We start from the raw sequence: 25,033 nt of genomic DNA on the forward strand, positions 1-25,033 counted from the left end.
CTGCATGCTGAGTGCCTGGAGTGAGATTAAAAAGGCCAAGTCTCTAGCCTCCAGGGCAGAGGAGAAGCAGCTAGTGCTGCTCTCCCAGGCACCCGTCAGGGCCACCCTCAGGGCCACCCAGGCCTGCTCTCGCCAGTCAGACCTCAGGTGAAGCAGAACAGGTGGATCTACAATAGGGAAAGCGCTTGCCCAGGGCCTGGCCCCTGGTGGTCATTACTCAGCATCTTGGGTGCACAGGGGTTCTCCAATAGCTCAACTGGGGGCCTCAAACTCTGCTTTCCAAACATTCAGCAGCCATGCGTTCTGCTTTGTGCCACACTGGAGTGTCACCCAGATCCTAAGACAAATCGCTTGCCCCCAGGACTGCCCAGACAATTAACTATTTGCAGAGCAGCCTGCCGCTTGCCTTCATTTGCCATCTCCTGGGACACTTGGCAGGCCTAGGGACATAAACCTGCCTTGAACAGAACCCTTCAGGTTGCTGGAAAGATCAAAGATCTGAAATGAGCTTTGGACCCTGGGCTTCTGACCCCCAGAGAGTGTCTGTTTCCCTAGGGTGCCAGCTGTCCCTTAAACAATCAGTCATTTTTACTTTCCCTGCCTTTAAAATGGGCCAGTAGATGAGTTCCCCTGTGGAGGCCACCCTGGTCGGGTGGGCCCGGGTTCACTGCCTTCAGGACCCAGCAGAGGTGGCTTCCTTGGAGTCACATAGCTACCTGCAGGGGCCAAGGTGGGTCATGGGGATGGCCCAGGTGAACCCTCTTTCACAGGCTGCTGTGGAGGGGCTACAGGAAACTGCTGGGACCAAAAGACCTCTGGTCACTTGGAAGAGAAAACTCTTCAGAGGAACTCGTTTCCAAACTGGAGAGGGAATGGAGGAGGAACTGCGGTGTGCTGCCGGGGTGAGTAGGTGGTGAGCCAGGGCTCTTTACCACTCAGTCCTGTTTCTGCTCCCCCAGCACATGCCCAGCCTGGCTGTGGCTCCCACCAAGCACCAGCTGATCATTGATTGGACTCTAGGGGCACATCTGCCCAGAGTGCTATGTGTGATCTCAGCAGAGGTTCTAAATGGAGATTCTCTTCAGTACCCTAAAAATGGGCATCACGGTGGAAAGGCCCCAAGCAGTAGCCCTCTGAGGCCCAGAGACCCCACAGTGCTCACCTGCTCTCCAGGGCCCAGCAGTGCTCTGAGTTCAAGACCAGCCAGAGCTACAGAACGGTCTTGTCTCAAACAACAATACCAATAATAAAACAACGGGAATTTGTTGGCCTACTGCAGCCCCTGAGTATCATGTAGGCCCCACACCCTTGTCTCCTTTCTACCAGGCACTCCAAGTTGTTTAAAAGCAAAGGACTCAGTGCTGTGGGGGCCCCTGAGACAGAGCCCTTCCTGCAGCCAGAGAGGAGCCAACGGGGCCCGCTGCTCAGGGCTATCTGGCGTGTGTTCCGATCCACCTTCCTGCTGGGGACCGTCAGCCTGGTCATCAGCGATGCCTTCAGGTTTGCTGTCCCCAAGCTCCTCAGGTGAGGATATCCTCCTAGGATGAATAATTTGGACTCTTTCTGCCTCTTTGGGTATATCTGGGTGGGACCTGGGACCCCAGATCATGGACAGTAAGGCTGCAGGAGTGGGGAAGACACGGAGGAGAAAGTAACTGACTCCCAGAAGGACAAAGGACCGAACCTGTCACCCGACTGTATCAGCTACCTTTTGCTGCTAAATGGTCTTCGCCAAGATGAGAGGCTTAAAGCCCCAGGCACTCACCACGCTGGTCAGGATGTGTGGATGGGCAGTTGGGGTTGCCTCCCACTGAGTGGGCTCGCTCATGTGAGCTACTTATCTCTGCTCCATGCAATTTCCTTCCTCTAAGAGATCAACACAGGCCTATTCAAGTGCTATTGGCGCTGGGAGGTGGGACAAAAGCCACACACACCCAAGGCAAAGCCTTGTCTGAACAGCCAAAGCTGGTACCCGGTCCAGACTCAAGAGCTGGAGTGTTGAGTCAGGCCTGGTGGTGAAGGGCTATCATTCCCACTCAGGAGATTAAAGGAGGAAAATTGCAAGTTATAGGCCAGCCTGGGCTACACCATGGGCTCTAGGCCAGCCTAAGACACTTATTGACACCTTGTCTCCAAATAGAAAGTAAAGACAGGCCTGATGGTACAGGGTTATGATCACAACCCTCAAGGCCTAAGGCAACAGGATCAGCTTGAGACCTGAACAAGGTGGCACAGCCTGGCCTCACTGCCTGTCCCCATTCCCCGTTCCAGCCTGTGCCCAGGTGGCACAGCCTGGCCTCCCTGCCTGTCCCCCTTCCCCATCCCAGCCTGCGCCCAGGTGGCACAGCCTGGCCTCACTGCCTGTCCCCCTTCCCTGCCCCAGCCTGTTCCTGGAGTTCATGGGCGATCGCGACTCCCCGGCGTGGATGGGCTGGCTCCTGGCTGTGCTGATGTTCTTGTCAGCCTGTCTACAGACCCTGTTTGAGCAGCAGTACATGTACAGGGTCAAGATCCTGCAGATGAGGCTGCGAACAGCCATCACTGGTCTGGTGTACAGAAAGGTGAGCCCCAGGGGTAAGAAAGTGTGCGGCATTCATGCTGCATCCTCAGACCCTCACACAGCCGTTCCCTGCGCTCTTGCCTGCTGGGCTAATGCGCTGTGAGCCTGAGGCTTTCCCAGTCAGAGCTCTTCCATTTCTCATCCCCTTCGCTGGCTTTTGTTTCTTAGGAGTGATGTCAGGGGAAGCATCTCAACCAGGGAGAATGTATTGTTACTAGAATTGTTGGGGTCAGTGCCTGGTTAACAAGCTGGGCAGGGCACCTTTTCCAATAGCCAGTTAAACAGACAGTGACAGTGGAAGGCAGAGAGAGGACGTTTACCCAGTGTGGCCGCATCGGGCAGAGACGCAAAGACTGTGAGGTTTAAATTCAAAGGGAGGGTAAGAGGTATGTGTAGTTAAGCAGTTCTGCATGGGTGTGGCCTCTTACCTTTTCTGCAAAGTAGTCAGGACCCTGTGAAGGATCCCCCAAGACAAGTGCCCCTCAGGCACCAGGCTTCTGTGTTTTCATTCTCCCAACATGAGACCCCTGGGGAACTGTCAGTTTCAAGGAGTCCCCGTTGTTTCAATAGTGTGTTAGCCCCAGGAAGAGACCCAAGACAGTCTGCATTCCTGCGAGGATGCTTAGGTCCCGTGAGTTTCCACGTCTGACTCCCCCTGAGTCCAAGAGGAAATACTACCTACCACAGCAAGACAGCTTTGATCCTCAGATGAGATCTGGCCCTCCCTGACCTTCAGGGAGACACCTTCCTGGCCCTGGGCATAACTGCCATAGAAATGAACTATAAACACCTTTGAACTCCACTTCTGCCACTCAAACTCCAGTTGTACCAGCCAGCCAGTCTCCACTTAAGTTCTCAGGGGCGGACGATGGGAGTCGGGTGACTTTGGTAGACAGAGTCATGGTGGGTGGGGCTGCAGCGAGCCCACTATAAAACCTTGCTGAGTGGCGAGTTCTACACTCCATCAATCACAGGAAGAGCCAGTGTTCGTCACGCTGAGGGGTCCCAGAACCCCAGGATCAGATAGATCAAAGTCCCCAGAGAAAGGGGTTGGAGCCAGAGAGGTACAGGGAGAGCCCAGCACCCTGTCCTGCCTGTATCATGCCTTAGGGGTCTGAGGCCTTGGCCTACAGGTCTCTGACTCTGGGCATATTGCTTTGCCTCTCTGGGCCTCAATTTCCTTAGCTATAAAATAAGGACTGCATTGATTTGGGATCACTTTTTTTTTAATGTGTAGCCCAGGCTGGCCTCGAACTCGTGATCCTCCTGCCTCTGTCTCCTTCAGCAAATCCTACCGGCGTGCGCCACTACAACTGGCGCTTTTTACTTTTTAATAACCCTTGAGGTGCAAGGTACCTACAGGCCTAGTTACATCCACCAAAGCAACTCTAGAGTTTGGGAAAGAGGGAGAAAGGAGCCCTGGTATCTGGGGAAAGGAGGCTGCTCTCAGCATGGGCACGGGCATCCCTAGCACAGGGCAAATGAACCCAGAGCATCACAGGTCTAGCTTTTTTATTTTCCTTAATGTGCTCCCCAATCCCAGATCCTCATGCCCACCCGGGAAGGCTGGGACTTTACAGGGTAATTGCACAGACGGTAAACCGAAGCTGAGCCTGCACTCAGTGCCCACGCCCATCCTTTCTTCCTCATGCCCTCTTCTCCATACCTACCCAGGTCCTGGTTCTGTCCAGTGGTTCCAGAAAGTCCAGCGCAGCAGGAGACGTGGTTAACCTGGTGTCAGTGGACATCCAGCGGCTGACGGAGAGCGTCCTCTACCTCAATGCACTGTGGCTGCTCTTCCTCTGGATCAGCATCTGCTTTGTCTACCTGTGGCAGGTAGGAAGCAGAGGACATGGGTTTGAGCTTCCGTAGTCTCTTCCTTCCGGCTCTTCTTCCTCTTCTGGCTCCTGTTCCTTTTGTCCTCCTCTTCCTCTAGCCTAGACTCCATCTGCACAGTGCAAGCTGATGTAGCGGGAAGAGTCTGGGGCAAAGCCGCCTTGGCTTGACTGACAGCAGAGGCTAACTCTCTCTGGGACTCAGTTCCCTCTCACGGATGCTGCTGACCAAGTTGATGGCTAACCTCAAACTCCTACATAGCTGAGGCTGGCCTTGAAACCTTCCAAGTGCTGGGATTGCCCGAGCATGCCACCACACCCATCAGGATGTGATATAAGGCCTCCGTAGGTGAATCCACCATGTTTTGGAGTAATTTGTGCCCCTGAAGCATGGTCACCAAAAAAAAGGGAGCGGGGAATGAAACATAATGCCAGGGGAAAGAATTGCCACCATGTGCAGAAGCATAGAGTGTCATGGCATCAACTGTGGAATTTCTAAGTGTCTGCTTGGTGGGCGGGGGTGGCGCACGCCTTTCATCCCAGCACTCGGGGAGGCAGAGGCAGGTGGATCTCTGTGAGTTTGAGGTCAGCCTGGTCTACAGAGTGAGTTCCAGGACAACAGCTGGGACTGTTACACAGAGAAACCCTGCCTCAAAAACAAAGTGTCTGCTTGATGATGATGATGATGGTGATGATGATGATGATGGTGATGATGATGATGGTGATGATGATGGTGATGATGGTGATGATGATGGTGATGATGATGGTGATGATGATGATGGTGATGATGATGGTGATGATGATGATGATGGTGATGATGGTAATGATGGTGATGGTGATGGTGATGATGGTGATGATGATGGTGGTGATGATGATGGTGATGATGGTGATGATGATGATGGTGATGGTGATGGTGGTGATGGTGATGGTGATGATGATGGTGATGATGATGGTGATGATGATGATGATGATGGTGATGATGGTGATGATGATGGTGGTGATGATGATGGTGATGATGGTGATGATGGTGATGATGATGATGATGGTGGTGATGATGATGATGATGGTGATGATGATGATGGTGATGGTGATGATGGTGATGGTGATGATGGTGATGATGGTGATAGTGATGATGGTGATGATGATGATGATGATGATGATGGTGATGATGGTGATGATTGATGATGATGATGATGACGATGATAGGTTCTTACTCTGTGGAAATTGCCTGGGTTCAAACCTTGTTCTCTCCACTTACTTGCTGTTAAATGTCCCACTAGTAAACTCACCCTCTCTGGGCCCCAATTCTTCTAGCTAAAAACAGATGCTAGTTAGAACTAGGCTCCTGGTCCTGCATGAGGGAGACAGACAAACTGATGGTGGCTGAGCAGCCTCCGTCAGAGCGCTTGGGTCCAGGGTGGCTGAGCAGCCTCCGTCAGAGCGCTTGGGTCCAGGGTGGCTGAGCAGCCTCCGTCAGAGCGCTTGGGTCCAGGGTGGCTGAGCAGCCTCAGTCTGAGCACTTGGGTCCAGGGTGGCTGAGCAGCCTCCCTCAGAGCACTTGGGTCCAGGGTGGCTGAGCAGCCTCCGTCAGAGCGCTTGGGTCCAGGGTGGCCGAGCAGCCTCCGTCAGAGCGCTTGGGTCCAGGGTGGCTGAGCAGCCTCCGTCAGAGCACTTGGGTCCAGGGTGGCTGAGCAGCCTCCGTCAGAGCGCTTGGGTCCAGGGTGGCTGAGCAGCCTCAGTCTGAGCACTTGGGTCCAGAGGTAGTTCCTTTTGGTTTTGGATTCGGGAGTGTTAGAAATGTGCTTGAGATCTTAAGAATCTCGAGAAATATGTTTGAGGTCTTGTTAAACTCAAGTTTAACAAGAAAATTGTATGTGTTTTATGGGTGCCTTATTGACACAGCCCGATGGCCCATTTTGAACAATGCCTTTAACAGCCCTACATGTTAACAGTGGCCTACTGAGAGATGAGGTGTGGGATTGCTGGCTGTGATGACAGACTTTGGATTAGGGATGCTGAGAGCATCCGGCACTCACCTGCTGCCGTGTGGCTAGCTGATGGGAGGCGTTAGGTGACCACTGAGGACCATCAGGTGGTTCCTTATTATTTCCCTGTGGTGCCTTGAGTATGCCACATAAGTGATTTTCCACTGAGCTTCATCTCCAGTCCTTAACAAAAAAATTAAAAATTTGAGACGAGTGTCACTAAAACCAGTCTTGACCTTGTTCAGAGAAAGGCTGGAGTCTGAGTCTCCAGGCTCGGCCTCAGGAGCAGCTGGTACTGACAGGAACTGTCATGCCCAGATAGAATTCTACTTGTGAACACTGACATTTGACTATCCCAAGGCTTACACACAGTAGGTGTTCAGCAAACATACACAGGCATTCAAGCAGGAGAGCGAGGGAAAGAGGAAGGAGCTGGGAAGCAAGCCGAAACTGACAGCGGTCTGAGACCACCCTGCACGGCGCCTCTGCCCTGGTCCCAGAGGACCGCTGTCCTAGTCTTACGGAGATGGTGGGCATTGTGGGTGCTGTGGCTAAATGAAAGCATTTGAGATGCTGAAAGGGTTGGGATCGGCCTGGCTTTCCCAGTGTGTGTTTTCCCAGGCTGCCAGTTGCTTTCAGGACAGATCCCCATTGAGCCACTAGGGGGGAGAATTGTTGCATTGGTAAAACAAGCAGGCTGGCTTTTGTCCTGAGATTAGAGGTTAGCGATCCTTTGCACTAAGAGAAGAAACAGACTGGACCTGGCTGGGGTGAAGGAAATCTCACAAAACTCAAAAAATAAAAACTTTAAAAATATTGTTTATTCTACCCCCCCACCACATCTCCCAGGTACCCAGACCAAATACCCCAAAAGTTTCAAACCTGAGCAAGAGGAAGTTGGCAAACAAAATGGGTCCAGTTAAACGTGAATTTCAGATAAACCGAGAAATTGCTCAGTGTAACTACGTCTCCAATATAGCATGGGGCATGCTTATGCTAGACACTTTTACATATATATCACAAACCACAAAATTGTGTGCTTATTTGTTAATCTGGTGACTCCCTGCCAAGACGTGAGATGGAGGCTAAGTTACTAGAGAGCCTGAAGGGTGGTGTGGCGGCTCATGCCTGTAACACCTGCATTTGGGAGGTAGGGGCAACAGGACGGGTCGGCCTCGGCAACATCATAAATTTGAGACTGGCCTGGATTAAGACTTGGTCTCTAGAGAAACCAAACAAAAGGGGGCTGGCAAAATGGCGCCCCCTTAATGGGTAAATTAAGGTGCTTGTTGTCTGAGGACTCGAGCTGGATGCTGGGGACCTATACAATTGGAAGGAGGGAACTGACTACAGTGTCATCCCCTGGTTTCCACCAGCAGGCCACAGCCATGTCACCTCGGTAATAATAAATAAACATTTAAAAAACTCGGGGCGGGGAGCCGATAGGCGCTTATTGCATAAACATGAGGACCTGCATTGACAACCCCATAACCTATGTGAAAAGCAGGACACAGTAGCACAGGCTGAACTCCCAGCCTAGGAGGTAATGTGACCAGACCTCCCGTGTCTCACCCCTCTGTCCCTAGCTCCTTGGACCCTCTGCCCTCACAGCCATTGCCGTCTTCCTGAGCCTCCTCCCTCTGAATTTCTTCATTACCAAGAAAAAGAACTACCATCAGGTTTGGCGTTTGGGAATGGGGTCATCCCGGGCAGGGGACTGTCATGGGGGTTCTGGTTGGTGGCAGAGATAGGGAGAGACAAGAAGAGGTTATAGTCCTGGCCTTGTCCTTCCTGTGTTCAGACCTGTAGTCCCTGAATGAGTTCCTTCTAGAATGTGGCCTTTCTCACAGTGGCCCCAAGTTGTCCCTCACTGACTCCTTCTGCCCCTCACTCCATTCACCACCCAGAAGGGAAGTGTGGCAGACAAAGCAACCACACCTCGGTTACTGATGTCCTCAGTGTCAAAGTCTGAGAGCCCACCATGGCATACTTTCCTTGCTTCCTCCCTCTACCCCTCTCCCTGTTCTGCTTCCTCGCATAGCCGCGTCCGCAGCCTTGCAAGCCAGGTCTCCTTTGCCTGAAGTCTTTATTTCTATAGCACTTCTCCTGGTATAGAGCCCACAGACATAAGACTAGAAACTTCCAAGCAGTGAAGACCGAGGCAGACCCAGCGTCTGGGGCAGTAGGTGGTGCTTAGTACACCACACGGGCTGGTAAGATGGCTCAGCAGAAAAATGCCAACCACCTGGCCACCTGGCTGTGATCCCAGGACCCACACGGTGAAAGGACAGAACCAAGTCCTGCCAGTTGTCCCCTGACCTCTGCATGCTCACCGTGACATGCACACCTCAAACATGGATTTATTTATTTCACCTATAAATGTGAAAACCAAAGTGGTTGAGCTGGGTATGGTGATGAACACCTTTCATCTCAGCATGTGGGGGGACATGCCTATGGGGGGTCTTTGTGAGTCTGAGGTCAGCCTGGTCTACATAGCAAGTTCCAGGCCAGCTAGGACTATATAGTGACTATATATCTTTTGACTATATACTCAGAAACAAACAGATAGATAAATAAACAGCATGTGCTCAGTAAACTAGCTGTGGTGGCACAGACTTGTCATCCCGGTCTGGGTAGGCTGTGACAGGAAGATAGTTTGAGGCCAGCCTGGACCACACAGCAGACCCTGTGTTCATGAAAGGGGAGGAAAGTGGTCAGTAAAGGTGTGAACTGCAGGAAAGTGGGGTAGCTGAACTCACCTCTCTGTCCCAGTCACCCTCCACTGTCACCTGGCCTTGCTCCACTGTTCCCCAGCCTTCCTGACCTCTGTGGGCAGGCACTCCACCTCCCTGTCTTTGCTTCTGCAGATCCCTGGACACCCTCCCAGCAGATGGCCCAAGCCCCGTCCCTTCCATTGCTAACCAGGCTGATCAGTCCCTAGGTGGGCCTCAAAGACACTCTTCACACAGCTGTTGTATGGTCTCTGGCATGTGACATGAAACCCCAAACACTTCCGCCTGACCTTCAAGCCCGCTGCGGTCACCCCTCTCTCTGAGGAATCCAGCTCCCTGTCCCCCTCTCCTGCCCCCATGCACTCCACTATGCATTCACTGTGCACGCAGTACCTGCACCCTCTTGTCCTCCACAATTACGATATAGTTCAGGTGACACCCTTGCCTCCACAAACCCTTCCTGGCAGCACCACGCCACTCACTGGTGGCTTCTTATTAGCACAGTGAAAGCAGACTCAGGAGGCTGAGACAGCTCTTGGGAGTGAGGAAAGCCCAGGGTGAGGGTGGTGTCGCTCAGGACTCTGGCGGAGGTGCTGGGCTGGTGTGTGCCTTAAAGAAAGAATCTTCAGGATTTGCAGCAGAGCGGCTGGAGCCACAGGGATGGAAAATTCCAGGCTGGTCCCTCTCTTGCCTCTTCTCTCCTGTCTCAGGAAGAACAGATGAGGCAGAAAGCCTCCCGAGCACGGCTCACCAACTCCATACTAAGAACTGTGAGAACCATCAAGTCCCATGGCTGGGAGCAAGTCTTTCTCGAGAGACTCCTTCATATCCGGGGCCAGGAGCTAGGCGCTCTGAAGATTTCCACCCTCCTCTTCTCTGTGTCTCTCGTGTCCTTCCAAGTGTCTACATTTCTGGTGACGTCATTCTGGCCTCAGTGCTGAGAGGGGCCTGGGAGAGGGCAGGCTTGGGGTGGACAGCCTGTGCCAGCAGCATTGCAGCTTAGACATACAGACCCTGGAGACACCTCAGCGGGCTCTGTGGACCAGAAAGGACAGCAGGCTCAGTGCCACCCATGTGCTTTGACAGGTGGCGCTGGTTGTGTTTGCTGTCCACACCCTGGTGGCAGAGGACAACGCCATGGATGCAGAGAAGGCTTTTGTGACCCTCACAGTGCTCAGCATCCTTAACAAAGCCCAGGCCTTCCTGCCTTTCTCTGTACACTGCATCATTCAGGTGAGGGGGAAGGGCAAAGGATACCTCAAAGGAGCTCAGCACCCCTGGGCCACTGCCAGCAGAGTGAGGGGAGGGAAAGTCTAGCGGCCAGCAAGACCCTGGGAGACGTCGATCAGAGGGTGCGGGGAAATCTCAGCCATCAGGATGTGCCACTTTTACGTTCAAAAATTCATCCTGGGTTCCCTCCTTGAACAGGGCCTTTTCTCTCTCTGCCTTTCCTATCTTTCCTCTGCTAAAGCAGAGGAAGATTACATAATTGAACGGCTTCTTCCTCCTCGTCATTTGTCCTCTGGTGTGTGTGTGTGTGTGTGTGTGTGTGTGTGTGCGCACACACATATGACATTGTCCAGAGGTCCACAATGGTGTCCCTTCTATCTCTCTCCACCTTACCTTCAGTATTAACATTTGTATTCTTTGAAAATTTCAATTAATATATTTTGTTCATGTTCACCCCGCTCTTCCCCTAACGCCTCCCAAATCCATTCCCTATCCTCTCCTAACTTGGTGATTTCTCTCATTGTTTTTATATCGTCTTATATCGAGTCCAATTTGTGCCGATGGTATGCCCCTGAGTGTGGAGCCATCAAATGAAGCTGATGACCTACCCGAAGTCACACCCTTAAACATAACTGACTGTCTTAGTAGGATCTCTGTTGTCGTGATAAACACCATGTCCAAAAGCAACCTGGGAAGGAAAAGATTTATTTCAGTTGACAGCTTCTAAGTCTGTTGTCTGGGGAAGTCGGGATAGGAAGTCAAGGCAGGACCTGATGCGGAGACCCATGGGAGAGCTCTGCTCACTGGTTTGCTCAGCCTGCTGTTGTATGTACCCCAGGAGTTACCCACCTGGGGTGGCACCGCCCACAATGGGCTGGGCCCTCCCACATCAACCATTAATCAAGAAAATGTTCTGCAGGTTTGCTTGCAGGCTTATAGCTTCCATGATGTTGTCACTACTGAGAGGCCCTCTTCCCCGCGACTCTAGCTTACGTCCAGGTGACGTCAACTAACCTACACACTCACTCTCCCTCAGAAGCCTTAACCATCCATACCTCCTTAGCGAGGCGTGGGGGCGCCTGAGCTCCTCCCTCGCCATCTTAGAGTGTGACTGGCTTGCCCCTGCCCTGAGTGTGGTGACCCTGCCGTGCCCAGAGACACTGTTTCTCTCAAATCCCGACCTCTGGCTCTTACAATCGTTCTGCTCCCTCTTCCCTGGTGTTCCCTGAGCATTGGAGAAAGAGGGTATGACATAGAAGCCACCTTTGCAGGTGGGCTTTCTGCAGACACTCTGACCGGGTCTGAGAGCTGCACTGATGTAAGGTATAGATACACATTTCGAGTATAGCTCTATATGATGTCCATTTGGCAATATAATCGTCGTACGTTCGCTCCTAATGCCTATTAATAGGTTTTCTACGCCCCCTCCCATAGTAAGTTTCTCTGCCAACACAGTAAGCCAGATCAAGCCAAATTGAAAAAGTGTAACAACAGGTTTATTTAAGCAAAGCAATTCCTTGGTAGGTCCTCCAATTCCAGAGATGGGGCCAGAGGAGTTGCACCCCCAAACAAAGGCAGGGAGACTTTATAGGTCAAAGGTGAGGGATGATGGCATGTACACCACAAGCTGGGTTTGTTCCCCAAAATGAGCAACAGCTGAGTGCTTAGGAGGGGCAGAAGCTGCAGTAACCACCAAGATGTAGAACTGGTTTTTTTTTTTTTTTTTGGCACCTTTCCTTTGTTAGGAGACTTTATGAGCAGGCGGGCTTTGGGGAGAGAGAGAGAGACAGGAATGGGCCTCCTCAGACTATGCAGGGGCGAGCTGGAGGTTCACACCAAACACATAAGCTCACCAACTATGGGTTATTGGCAAGATTTATAGTACCAGATGTGCATTTCCACCTGTGGAGCAGGCCTTAAATCTAATCAGGAAGCATTGATTACCCCATAACGTTAACCGCAGTATTGCATCCGTGAGCACATCTTTCCGTGACCATCACCTGTAGCTCACAGGATGCACAGCTAGGTAAGAGAGTTGGTCACCTTCTCCTCTAGCAGCCTGCAGAGCACCTTCTGATACCGTACAAGCTGGCCAGCAGGGAGGAAGCTGCCCAGTCAGTACCAACTTGGTTTCTCCATGCCCTATACACCAAAGCATGCTGTGCCTTCAGCAATAAGATTCTACCCTCAAGTTCTGGTGGGCATCGAGAGCAACTGTGCTTTCAGGGGTCTCTCTAGGTCAGAGGTGAGATATTACTGTATCTGAGAGTAGGCATTTTATTGGGTAACACATGTTTTATGAGAGAAGCTTTATCCCTTGTGTAGGGTAGCTCCAATGAAATGCATATATATGCATACATGCATGCACACATATGGAACCTTCTAAAATAGCAGGTTTCCATATGATTTTTTCAAAACTCCTTAGTTCTAGCTATCATTCCTCTCTCTCTATCCCACTTTAATTTTGAGATAGGGTCTCTCACTGAACCCAGAGCTTATCCATTTAACTAGACCGGCTGGCCAGAGAGTTCCAGAGATCTCCCCGTCTCCACTCTCCGGATGTTAGGATGACAGACACAGACTGCCATGCCAAGCTTTTCCAGGGGCTCAGGTCCTCACACCTGCACAGCCAGAACTTCACCCCACTGTGCTATCCCCTCCCCCAGGCCACCTCTATTTTAACAGTCACCCCCAATCACCTAGATAGGTGTGCAATGGGTGCTCAAGAGGGTGCCCCCAATGGACAGAGTTGGAAGTTACTCATACTGTCCTCTTCCCAGGCCTTAGCTGGAGGCAGCTGGCTTCCTTCTTCCAGTCTCTCTGCTTTGGAGTGAGGAGCAGAGAGAAGTCTCCATCCCGGTCAAGGTCATCGTTTCTCTGTGACCTACAAAACTCCATCCCAGCGCCAAGAGAATGTAAAGTGTTGTGCTGGGTCCTCAGGAAGCCTTCCCCAGGCATTTCCAGGGACCCACCCAAAGCCGTTCTGGCCTGGTGACCAGCCCACTCTTGTGTCTCCAGGCTCGAGTGTCCTTCAACCGGCTGGCTGCCTTCCTATGTCTGGAAGAAGTAGACCCCAATGGCATAGACTCAAGTCCCTCCAGATGCTGTGAGTGCTGAGATGGGTGGGGCAGGGGTGGGACAAAGAGAACACGTGTAATGCAGGCCCGACCACCAGCCATGTCATTGATACCCAAGGTTGTGAGGTTTCTGCTTCTACCACCTGTACAGGGACAACCAGTGGAGCACTGTGGGATGCCACCTCGGCACCCAAAAGTGGGTGCCAGGTCCTTGCCCTTATGCAGAAGTCTAGGGAGAGAGCCATGGACATGTTATTAAGCTAAAGACTCAAATCAGGGACTAGAGAGATGACTCAGCAGTTAAGAGCACTGGCTGCTCTTCCAGAAGACCAAGGTTCGATTCCCAGCACCCACATGGCAGCTCACACCTGTTTGTAACTTCTGTTCCAGGGTGTCTGACATCCTTACATGGACATGCACGCAGGTAGAATACCGATGTATATAAGAATAAATAAATTATTTTTTAAAAAGACCCAGATCATAACATCAGTATGTTAACCAGGCTCTAGTTAACCGGCCCCTCTTCCCAGTCCTGCCACTTGCACCTACTGCTTATGTGACATTAACTGCTGCAGGATGGGGAGGGAGGGAGGAAGATGGCCGGTCACCTGCTTAATATAATTGAGACATCCGGTCAACCTGCTGATCTGGAAAATACCTGCATAGTACTTAAAATCCTGCCCTTGGGATGGACGCCCCATCCTAGGGACACATCTGAACCCCAGTTCTGATGTTTAACCTTTTGGAACCTCAGTGCCCATCTTCAGGATCCAAGCACCTGCTGCAGGGGATTGTCCCGGGGATCACATTAATTTAAGTACCACAATTCAATTAGAACATATGCAAAATTAATACATTTTATTTATGTATTTATTTATTCATTTATTTAAACTTTGTCTTAAAATTGGGGCAGGGGATTATTTTTATTTTTTATGTGTAGGTGTTTGGTTTGCTTGTGTGTCTGTGCACTTGTGAGTGCCTGATGCCCAGAGAGGCCAGAAAAGGGTGTTGAATCCCCTGGAACTGGAGGTGCATGTTTGTGAGCTGGCATGTGGGTGCTGGGAATTGAGCCTGGGTCCTCTAGAAGAGCAGCCAGTGCGTTTAACCGTGACTCATGACTCTGGCACTCTCTTTTCTGGCGTTCTGTACCAGGGTATTGTAGTCCAGAGAACTTGCTGTGTAGCCCAGACTGGACTTGAACTCACAATCTTTCTGCCTCCACCTCCAAAATGTCAGGATTAGAGGCACACTGAGATTATTTATAATAAATAACTTTATTAGCGATCTTCACTAGATAGCCCAACCTGGCATCATGTTTGCTCTGTAGCCCAGGTTAGCCTCCACCTCATTACCTTCCTGTCTCAACATCCCAGGTACTGAGATTACAGACATAAACCATCTGCCTAGTTCAAACTTTATTTAAAAAAAAAAAAAAGCAGCAAGCAGGATTTGAACCTCTGACTGAGGTTTGCCTGTCCCAGAATTACAATGCTACTATGGCAGGGTCACTGCCAAGTCAGCAGGTAGCAGGGCAGGGCCTTGTGAGGACTCCAGCTGAAACCTGAAGCTTTAGCAGTAGAATAAAGGCCTCGGGTCTCGAACACGGAACACTGGATGGCTGGAGGGCAGGATCAGCCCCTGTAACCATTTTCCTATGTCCTGCAGCCTCAAAGGATCGAATTTCTGTACACAATGGCACTTTTGCTTGGTCCCAGGAGAGCCCTCCCTGCCTGCACGGGTATGAAGCCCCATCAAGAAATGCTCTTGACTTCTGAGAAATGGTGTCTCACCTGGGGCTGGAGGCTAGGCTAGGTGGGGTTTCTGTGCAGAGAGGCAAGGGTTCTTGCATGCTACAGCCCTATAGAGGGAAAAGGTATACCTGAGCCTCCCCCATCAGGCATGAGATACTGCTCTGCTCCCAACCTGGCTAACGCGAGGTTTGGGGCCCAGCCTCAGCTGTGACCTCCTTCTATGCCTCTTGTGTCAATTCCAAGGTCATTGTCGCCCACAAAGAGAAAGGAAACCTGGCCACTTCTGTCTGCCTCTGCCCACACACTCGGGAGTGTCCACTGGGCATGCGCCTGCCATGCACTCTGTCCTGGATGCTGGAGACAGGGGGAGGCCCAGGAAGGGACAAAGGCCACAGTATGGAAAGGCTGGTATTCCAGCTGAGGGTCCAGAGGTCAGGGGAAGGCTTTTTGAACAGTGAAAAGACCAAGAACAAAGACCCCAAGGCAGGAGCATGCCCAGGTTCTCAGTCTTGGGCTGTCAGTATTTAGGGCTGAGAATTCCTCCCTGTGAACTGTCCTGGGCCTTGTAGGGTGTTTAGCAGAACTAAGCGCTGAGGAACTCCAGCCTGTGGTTGCTGGGTAAGGGCTGACAGCAGGGGATGAACAGGAGCAGGCAGGGCAGAGACAAAGGCCTGAGCAAGAGGCTATTAACAACAGCCAAGCAATCACAACTTGTCCTCTCTGTGTGTGCATGTATATGTGTGCCTGGCTAGGCATACAGTGGTGCACGTGGGCCCATGCATGCACTTACATCTGTGTACTGCCTGCACATGTGACTCGGTACACTAATGTTTGTGGCATGCCTGTAAGTGCTTGTGTGGCAGGCACAGTGTACATGTGACACACTCAGGTGTGAGAGGGAAGGCAGTTCAGGTAGCCAGACAAGGATGGAGAAGGAAAGGCCCTGTGTGTCCCCTTAATGGTCTCCCCAAGGCCTGAACAGCAGGACGAGGTGGGTGTGTTGGGGTTCCCTGCTTCTGTACACACCCAGGCTGGCCTTCCAGAGCTGTATTTCCCCTGGGTTGTCAGGATCAACCTCACCGTGCCCCAGGGCTGTCTGCTGGCTGTTGTGGGCCCAGTGGGGGCTGGGAAGTCCTCCCTGCTGTCTGCCCTTCTCGGGGAGCTGTTGAAGGTAGAAGGGTCTGTGAGCATTGAGGTAAGGCCACCCTGTTCCTCCCTGCCCTGGCCACTGAGATGTGTCTTCAGAGATCCCTCATATCTTCCCTCACAGTTCAGGTCCCTGTCAACCACTGTCAGCCTCCTGCCCTCTGAGCACCCAATCCCCTACTCTCATATGAACTACCAACAGTGAGGCATGTTTCAGGGTTCCGTGGCCTATGTGCCCCAGGAGGCCTGGGTCCAGAATACCTCAGTGGTGGAGAATGTGTGCTTCAGGCAAGAGCTGGACCTGCCCTGGTTGCAGAAAGTTCTGGAAGCCTGTGCCCTGGAGCCTGATGTGGCCAGCTTCCCTGCAGGAATTCACACCCCAATAGGGGAGCAGGTAAGGAGCCCCTGTGGCCAAATGGTTTCCTGACCTGGGGATAGTATGATAAGGGACAATAGGGACAGAAAGAGTGTAGTGAAGGAGGCCCCAGCTCAAAGCCAAACATACAGCAGCTGCTCCGGTATTAAGAAGAAATTGGCTTTAAAAAATAAAACAGAGACAAAGGAGAGCAGAATGCCCTGTTGAGTAAGTAATGTTAGCCAGATTGCTTTGCCTTTCTTTGCCTCACTAAAGTATCTAAGCTGAGATGGTCCCCACACAGGACACAGGCATCTGAAGCTATTGAACACACAGAATCAGAAAACTGTGTGCTAAGTGCCGGCCCCCTACTTGTTTTTGTAAATAAAGTTTTATTGGGACACAATCATCTAATCACTGCCTATGATCTATGACTACTTCAGAGCTAGGCAATTGGTACAGACATCAAATGGCCCTCAAACTTTACAAAAGTTATTCTCTGTCCCATCCTAGAAAATGTGGAGTATCCCCTGGGTTAGGGAACTGGGAATCACTACTGGGATCAAGCTGGAGGCTTTGCAGATTCTGAGCAACTACTTCACCTCTGAGCTCTACAGCCTCTTTTGATTTGAGACAGCCTCAGCCTCTTGAGCGCTGAGATGATGGGCATGTGCCACCACAGCTGGCTCGGGCCCCTACTTTCCATCCTTTCTCCCTTCAGAGCAATCACAGCCCAGCAGACAGAGGGCCGTGCCGAGAGTTCAAGTCCCTCCCTTTCTCTTTCGGAACTCTCAGGGCTTTCCATTGCCTTCAGTCAGAGCCAAAGTTTTGAGCAGCGCCAGACAGCCCCGATGTGACCCCATTTCTCCCTCTACCTCATGTGTTCCTGCTCTCTCCAGCTACAGGGACCCCACCATGCTCACCCTGCAGGGCCCCAGCTGGAAAGCTGTCCCCATAGAACACACAGGGCTCACATCCTGCGTCACCTTTGAAGACAGGCCTGCTCTTGTCCCCTTTTCCCATCACGTGTTCATTGGATGAAAGGTCAGGAGAGCAGGGCGCTCGCTGCTAGATCCCCTCAGCCAAGGGCACTCAGTAAATGAATGAAAATAAGGACCAGATAGTTAGACAAGGGGGTGAGTGGCACCCTCAGGGAACATGTCAGCAGTTGAGGAAAGGGAAGAAATACCGGGCAGAGAGGGAGAAGACACAGTGAAAAAAAAAAAAAAAAACAGCATCTCTGGAAGGGACGCTGGGAAGGGGAGAAGCAGGCTCAGGCCAGCTACCCAAGAGCAGGTGCCTTGTGCTCTCCCTGAATAAGCAGGCCTGTCCCTCACCTATGTCATGCTGGGTTTTTTGTGTTTGTTTTGTTTTGTTTTTTGAGACAAAGTTTCTCTGTGTAGCCCTGGCTGTCCTGGAACTCGCTCTGTAGACCAACCTGGCCTGGAACTCACAGAGATCCGCCTGCCTCTGCCTCCCAAGTGCTGGGATTGAAAGCATGCGCCACCCTCTCCTGGCCACCCAGTCATTCTGATGTCACCAGCAGATGTGTATTTGAGTCCCTGTCTCATGTTCCCAGGGCATGAATCTTTCTGGGGGCCAGAAGCAGCGACTGAGCTTGGCTCGGGCTGTGTACAGAAAGGCTGCTGTGTACCTGCTGGATGATCCCCTGGCGGCCCTGGATGCCCATGTCAGCCAGCATGTCTTCAAACAGGTCATCGGGCCCAGTGGACTGCTCCAGGGTACGGTAAGTGTGCGTCCAAGCGAAGCTGAGGAAGTCCTGAGAGTTCTGTCCTAACCAGCCCTTCTCCAGTCCAGTTTTCTTCTTTGCATCTGTCAGCTTTCCCTGCAACAACGCTGTGTAATAAACAGCTTCCCAAATCTCAGTGGCTTACCCTTATTTCTTTCTTAGGGAATTTGTGGTTAAACTATTTATAATATGTTTATGATGATCTCAAAGTGGTACATATTTAACTTTTTTTTTAAAGATTGTGATTTTTTCCTGGGTAGCAATTCTTTCTCATAGTGCTAGCTGGTGTTCATGAACTGGGGCTCCATCTGCTGTGTAATCTCGAGGAGGAAAAAGCAAGCTCTGAGGAGCACTTCATGGCTGAGTTCTGGTGCTTGGTGCTTGGTGCTTGGTGTGTTACGTGTAATGTATTCCCATACCAGGGTTGCCACTCGGTGGTAGTTTTACATGTGCAAGGCCTTGAGCACCATCCCCAACACGTGAACAACCATGGTACACGCCTGTAATCCTACCAGGGCCGTGGAGGCAGGATAATCAGAAACTCAAGGTTATCCTTAGTGTCTTGGCCAGCTTTGACTGTTAACTTAGCACAGCCCAGTCAACTGGGAGGAAAGCCTTGACTGAAGAATTTCCTAGATCAGATTGGCCTATGGGCATGTCTGTTAATTGATGGAAGAGGCCCAGCCCACTCCACAGTCTCACCCCACTACCACTAGCCCTGGGCAAGTGGACCTGGGTTATGCCATGAAGCCAGGTAAGCATAGTCCTGCAAGGGAGCCATCCAGCTAGCAGCATCCTCATGGATCCTGCTGTACTTCCTGGGCTGTGAGGGAGTTCCCTGAGTGGAGGTAGCACCACATGGAAGAGCAAGGAGGGCTGCCTTTGGGATCCTGCCCCAGGCTCTGTCCTGACTTCCCTCAGTGATGAACTTGACCTGAAAGTGTAGCAAATAAACCCTCTTCTCCCTAAACTGTTTTGGTCACAATGTGTCACAGCAGCAGAAATGGAGTTAGAACACTTGGGTACAGAATGAGTTCAAGGCCAGCCTGGTATACGTGACACCCTGTCTCCAAAGGCATTTTTAAAAGTATTTTCACTTGTTCTGTTTTGATCTTAAGGTGAGTTTCTCAGATCGCCCCATCCCATCAGAATGGGAAGCTCTCACAGGTTCACTTTTGTTTGGAATATTTCGTAATATTAGCTCCCTACCGACGCAAAAAAAAAATTCCCAATCAAGCCAAATCAAAACAAGCCGAATTAAGAAATATCCAGGTTTAATAGGAGATCTGTGCTCTGAGGTGGCCCTGACGGGGAACCAGGAAGCCGTGGGAACGCAACCCCCGGGAGGAAGAAAGGGAGAACATGTGTTCCTCTTTTGGGAGATCACTTAAATACCCTGGGGAGTGGTCCTGACCCCATCCCCAGGGAGGGGTCAGGACATGGACTGTAGAGATTTGGAATCCAGACCAGGCCTGGGGGCTGGGATAGATGCCTCTCGATTTGAAACACCCCACTATTCTCTTTGGACACGGTATTCTCCAGAACAAGGGCAGGTACACAGGAAGGGCCACCTGTTCCCCCTTTCTGACTTGGGGACACTCCAGCTCCTGTAACTTCTGCCCCTGCTCTGCCCAGACTCGGATCCTTGTGACGCACACGCTACACGTCCTGCCCCAGGTTGACCAGATCCTGGTGCTGGTCAATGGGACCATCGCAGAGATGGGCTCTTATCAGGACCTTCTGAACAGAAATGGAGCCCTCGTGGGACTTTTGGATGGAGCCAGACAGCATGCAGGAGGAGGAGAAGGTATTGACTGGGCGTCACTGCATCTCTGTGCCTGACTCTGGCTGCCCTCTGCAGGTTCCAAGGGTCCCTTGGATGTGGGTGGAGCACCCTGACCACACCCGTCTTGAGGGACTCTCTGCTGCAGCCCTGGCCCTGCAGACAGACCACCCCTCCCCCCCAAAGAGCCAAGGACACTGCCTGGGGCTCACAGTGTCTCTCGCCACACTTTTGGTTCTTGTGTGTTTATGTGTGTAGGCACACGTGTGTGCCAGTGCGCATGCATATGTAGTTGGAGGCCTGAGGTCACTCTCAGCTGTCATTCTCAGGAATTTTCACCTTGCTTTTAGAACCAGGGTACCTTATTGCAACCCAGGTTTACTGATTCAGCTAGACTGGCTGACTGGTGAGCTCCGGGGATCCTCTCCCTGCCTTACTGGAGCTGGGGTTACAGGCATGGTACTACCATGCCTGGTTTTTTGTGTGGGTCCTGGGGTGGAGCTCAGGTCCTCATACCTGTGAGACAAGCACTTTACCAATGGAGCCACTCCTTAGCCCTGAGTGACAATATTTCATTTGATCCTCACAAGGACCCTCTAAAGTGGGGGCAGCCACTACTGTCCTGGTGCACAGCACTGAGGCCTGTGTCCATAGCCCCAGAGTAGAATTCAAGGAGCTCCACCCAGTGTCTATGCTAAAGATGTTGTGAAGAAACCACAGAGAGCATCTGATCCGGGTCCCTCTGTATTCAAGAGGGTAAATAACAAACCTCCAGAAGGAACATCAGCCATGAACATTGTCTCAGGTCTCTCTGGCTGTGAAGACACCACAATGACCAAGGCGACTCTTGTCAAGGGAAATCATTTAATTGAGGCGGCTTACATTTTTAGAGGTTTGGTCCATTATCATCGTGGTGAGACATGGTGGCGTGCAGGCGAACACGGTGCTGGAGAAGTTGCTGTGGGTGCTCCATCTTTACTTTCTTTACGGGGAGGCAACAGGAAGTGATCTGTCTCACTGGGCATGACCTCAAAGTCCGCCTCCACAGTGACACGCTTCCTCCAGCAAGGGCACACCTCCTAACAGTGCCACTCCCTGGGGGCCATCTTCTTTCAAACCACCACACACACAGTGAGAAACCCTTCACTCGCTTCAGCTCAGTGAGTCAGCACGGTGCCTGTCTCCATCTCACAGATGGGGAAGCCGAGGCCTGCAAGTTAAGAAACTGGCTTGTTGGCATCAGTGCTGGGCCATGAAGTCAAGCTACCAGGAGCCAGAGATCACGCTTTGGAATTCATTTGCCATTGCTCTCCCCCATGTCCTCAAGCCTTGCTTTAATGTTACCCCTGGTCTAGGGCTTTGCCTCTTCTAGAAACATCTGCTCAGCATTGGCCCTCCGTGCTAGGTTGGGGAGATGGCTCGGTTGGCAAAGTGTTTGCCTTGCAAGCAGGGGGACCTGAGTTTAATCTTCTGCACCCCTGTAAAATGCTTGGCATGGTAGCCCATAGTCTCAGCTTTGGCGAGACTGAGGCAGGAGGATCTGTGGGACTTGCTGCCCCGTTAGCCTCGCCTGATTAGTGAGGTCTAGGCCAGTGAGAGAGTGTCTCACAAAACATGGTAGACAACACTCCTGTCCTCTAGCCTCTGCACGCATGCACACACACATACCCACATACACACACCTACACATACATACAAATACAAAAAAACTGTCTTAATTACTTCTGTTGCTGTGCTAAGACCCCAGGACCAAGGCATCTTAGAGAAGAAAAGAGTTTATTTGGGGCTTAGAGTTCTAAGAATTGGAGTCCACGACCATCATGGTAGAGAGCATGGCAGCAGGCAGGCGGGCATGGTAGCTAAAAGCTCACATCTTGAGACACAAATCACCAGACAGACAGACAGATAGAGACTAAAAAAGCACTCAGACTTTGAAAATTCTCAACGCCTGCCCCCAGTGACACCCCTCCTCCAAGGCCACACTTCCCAATCCTTTCCAAATAGTTCTAACAACTGGTGGCCATGTCTTCAAATGTGTGAGTCTCTGGGGTCTATTCTCATTCAAACCACCGCAACACTTAACTGTTGACTCACTGTGTCATTGTGGGCTTGGAGATGGGACCTTGAGCACAGAACTTGCACATTTGTATTGGACAGCTTTTGCTGTGTCAGTGCTGTGTAACAAACATCACCCATGTTTCAGTGGTTCCATAATAGCAGCTACTTCTTGTTCACAGGTCTGGCGCTAAGCCATTATATTTCTGCTTTTATTTCTGGCCCAACCTGGGTAACATCAGATGGGAGGTTATTCCTGGGGAATTTGGCACCTGAGATATCATGTGAGTTAGCGAGGAAAGAACAGTCTAGGCACAATAATCTGCCTGAACAAGTGTGATGAGGACGCAGGGGCAGCTTGCTATTTTCCCAACTTCATAGCGTGTGCTCAGTATCTTCTGAATGAATGAATGAATGAATGAGGGTAAATGAACGTTGCTTTTGCATGACCCCAGGGAAAGGTTGCCAGAGCAGCAGCGGGAACCACGCTAGGTAAGGCACTGTTTGTTCAGAGAGGTTAAGGCACCACAGCAGTGAGTGTCCCAGCCAGGATCTGGACTCCCTGGTGTGCCCTTCACTGATATCCCTGACCCTTGCAGGTGCACACGCTGAGGCCACCAGTGATGACCTTGGAGGTTTTCCTGGAAGTGTGAGGCCCAAGAACAGACCAGAAAGGTGGGTTCCCTGGTGCCAAGCAAGAGAGGGCCAAGCTGAGGACGAAGCCGGATCCACTATGGCTGCCATACCTCAGGGGCGGCCAAGCTCATGGGTGGAGCTGCCTGTGAATACCCCATGGGCTCAGTGATGGATTAGTCATCCACCCCAAATGACCCGCCAGTTAGCAAGAGCTCTAAGCTCCACATGGCCAGTTCTAAGACAAGTCCTTCAAGCGGGCGAAGCCAGTCAGTAGGGCAGGGCAGGCTAGCTTCCGGGAAAACTCCTCAACATGGCTGGAAATGACGGAGTTAGGCTGCATTCTTCCCAGTCTGTAGGGCAGGCTGGGCTGGAGTCTGGCCAAGCCCACAGATGGGGGTCACCAAGAGGGAGCCTCCCTTCCTACCACTCTGTGTCCAGGGCACATGTGACTCACTGTGAACCTGGACTTTGACAACAACAGGCCTCCATGTCCCAGGCAGTGTGGGTTTCTATAGCAGCAGGGGGGCGAGCGTACGAGGGAGGCTGAGGGTCTTTGGGCCTTGTGGATACTGAGGGTGGGGACAGATCCTCTGACATCATGACAGTTGACCACCCTGAGAGTGCTCCTTAGTGGCAGGGTGATGCACAGGAAGCTGAGTAAGATCAGGTAGAAGGATAGATGTGGATGTGGGAATGGATGGAGAGATGGATGTATAATAGGGAGGAAGAGAGGAGGGAGATGTTCAGGCATGAACTGACGGATGTGTGCATGGGGAGAGTGAAGAAAGGATAAAAGAGCAGATGGGGGGATGAATGAATGAACGAACAGAAGGAAAGATGAAAAAAGGCATGGATGAGGCGCACACCCTCATCCCAGCACTCGGGAGGCAGAGGCAGGCGGATCTCTGTGAGTTCGAGGCCAGCCTGGTCTACAAGAGCTAGTTCCAGGACAGGCTGAAAAGCTACAGAGAAATCCTATCTCGAAAAAGCAGAAGGGAGAAGAGAAGAGGCATGGATTAATGGGAGGGTGAAGGGTTAGCTACCTGGATGAACAGACAGATGGAAGAATGCTGGGTGGGTGGGGAGGGCAGGAAAGAGGCATGGATGGATGGAGAGGAAAAAGGATGGGTGGATATGATTCATGGGAAATAGTAAATGATTGATAATGCTAGGGAGACAACAAACAGGTACTAAATGATAGGTAGCCCCATTTTTAGCTAGGGAAACTGAGGCACAGAACAGCTAAATCTGTCCACACTTCCATAGATGACAGAAATACAAATATCTTTAGCATCAGAATGCAAAAAAAAAGAGTGACCTCCAGACAAGCTGGACTGTTGAGCCTAAGGGTCACCAGAAGGGGAAGCTGGAACAAAGCTGAGGCCAAAGTGAAACTCCGGAAGACAGAGTGCCCTGTTCGGACAACCGCTTCGCTTCATGAATGGCATCAGGGGACAGGCGTGTGTGACTAGAGTGATGGAGCTGGGTACCATGTAGGAGGGAAGTATGGTGCCTAGATCATGCATCCACCCATGCATCCACCCATGTATCCACTCATGTATCCACCCATGCATCCACCCATGCATCCACCCATGTATCCACACATGCATCCACCCATGCATCCACCCATTTTTCTATCCATCCACTCATGCATCCACCCATCCTTCTTTCATCTGTCCACCCACGCGTCCGTGAATTCACACCTTCCCCTCCCCCATCCTGAGGAGAGTTGGAAAGAATACTGCAGAGCTCACTGGCTACTCCCTGAAGGTGCTCATGGTCCCCCATGGGAGGATACACTAACATGTCCTGACCTTCTCTGAATGACAGGCTCGGGCCCATCAAGTCAGCCGCTGTGAAGGACAGCACCGCTTCAGAGGCACAGGCAGAGCCTTCTCTGGATGACCCTAAGGGGACAGGATTAACAACAGAAGAGGACAGCGTACAGTATGGCCGGGTAACCGCCAGAGCCCCTGCTTCCGTCTGTACACCGGGGCGGCACTTACCTTTCTCCACCTACTACGGGCCAAATGGGATTCTAACCTTCCTGTTTCTTAATCCTTACAATCTCCCACCTCACCTTACCCCTTCCCCTGAAAACCAGGTGATAATGGCCTCTTTTGTCTTCCTTCCTTCCT

General features: G+C 51.6%; 1 protein-coding gene across 1 annotated transcript in view; it reads left to right on the forward strand.

Annotated features, from left to right (window-relative positions):
- Window positions 1-25,033, forward strand: part of Abcc6 (ATP binding cassette subfamily C member 6) — a 48,897-nt gene that overhangs the window by 10,709 nt on the left and 13,155 nt on the right. The window contains exons 7-21 of the mRNA XM_087901491.1: window positions 771-902; window positions 1,327-1,524; window positions 2,384-2,561; window positions 4,235-4,396; window positions 7,967-8,059; window positions 9,823-10,026; window positions 10,199-10,345; window positions 13,361-13,448; window positions 15,085-15,157; window positions 16,239-16,365; window positions 16,534-16,710; window positions 18,251-18,418; window positions 20,057-20,228; window positions 22,859-22,934; window positions 24,726-24,852. Coding sequence (XP_087757617.1) covers window positions 771-902; window positions 1,327-1,524; window positions 2,384-2,561; window positions 4,235-4,396; window positions 7,967-8,059; window positions 9,823-10,026; window positions 10,199-10,345; window positions 13,361-13,448; window positions 15,085-15,157; window positions 16,239-16,365; window positions 16,534-16,710; window positions 18,251-18,418; window positions 20,057-20,228; window positions 22,859-22,934; window positions 24,726-24,852 — 2,122 coding nt within the window. The remainder of the gene's footprint in view (window positions 1-770; window positions 903-1,326; window positions 1,525-2,383; window positions 2,562-4,234; window positions 4,397-7,966; window positions 8,060-9,822; window positions 10,027-10,198; window positions 10,346-13,360; window positions 13,449-15,084; window positions 15,158-16,238; window positions 16,366-16,533; window positions 16,711-18,250; window positions 18,419-20,056; window positions 20,229-22,858; window positions 22,935-24,725; window positions 24,853-25,033) is intronic.

Source organism: Myodes glareolus, chromosome 24 (assembly GCF_982192425.1).
Source record: "Myodes glareolus chromosome 24, mMyoGla1.1, whole genome shotgun sequence".
In the NCBI taxonomy this organism is placed as follows: domain Eukaryota; kingdom Metazoa; phylum Chordata; class Mammalia; order Rodentia; family Cricetidae; genus Myodes; species Myodes glareolus.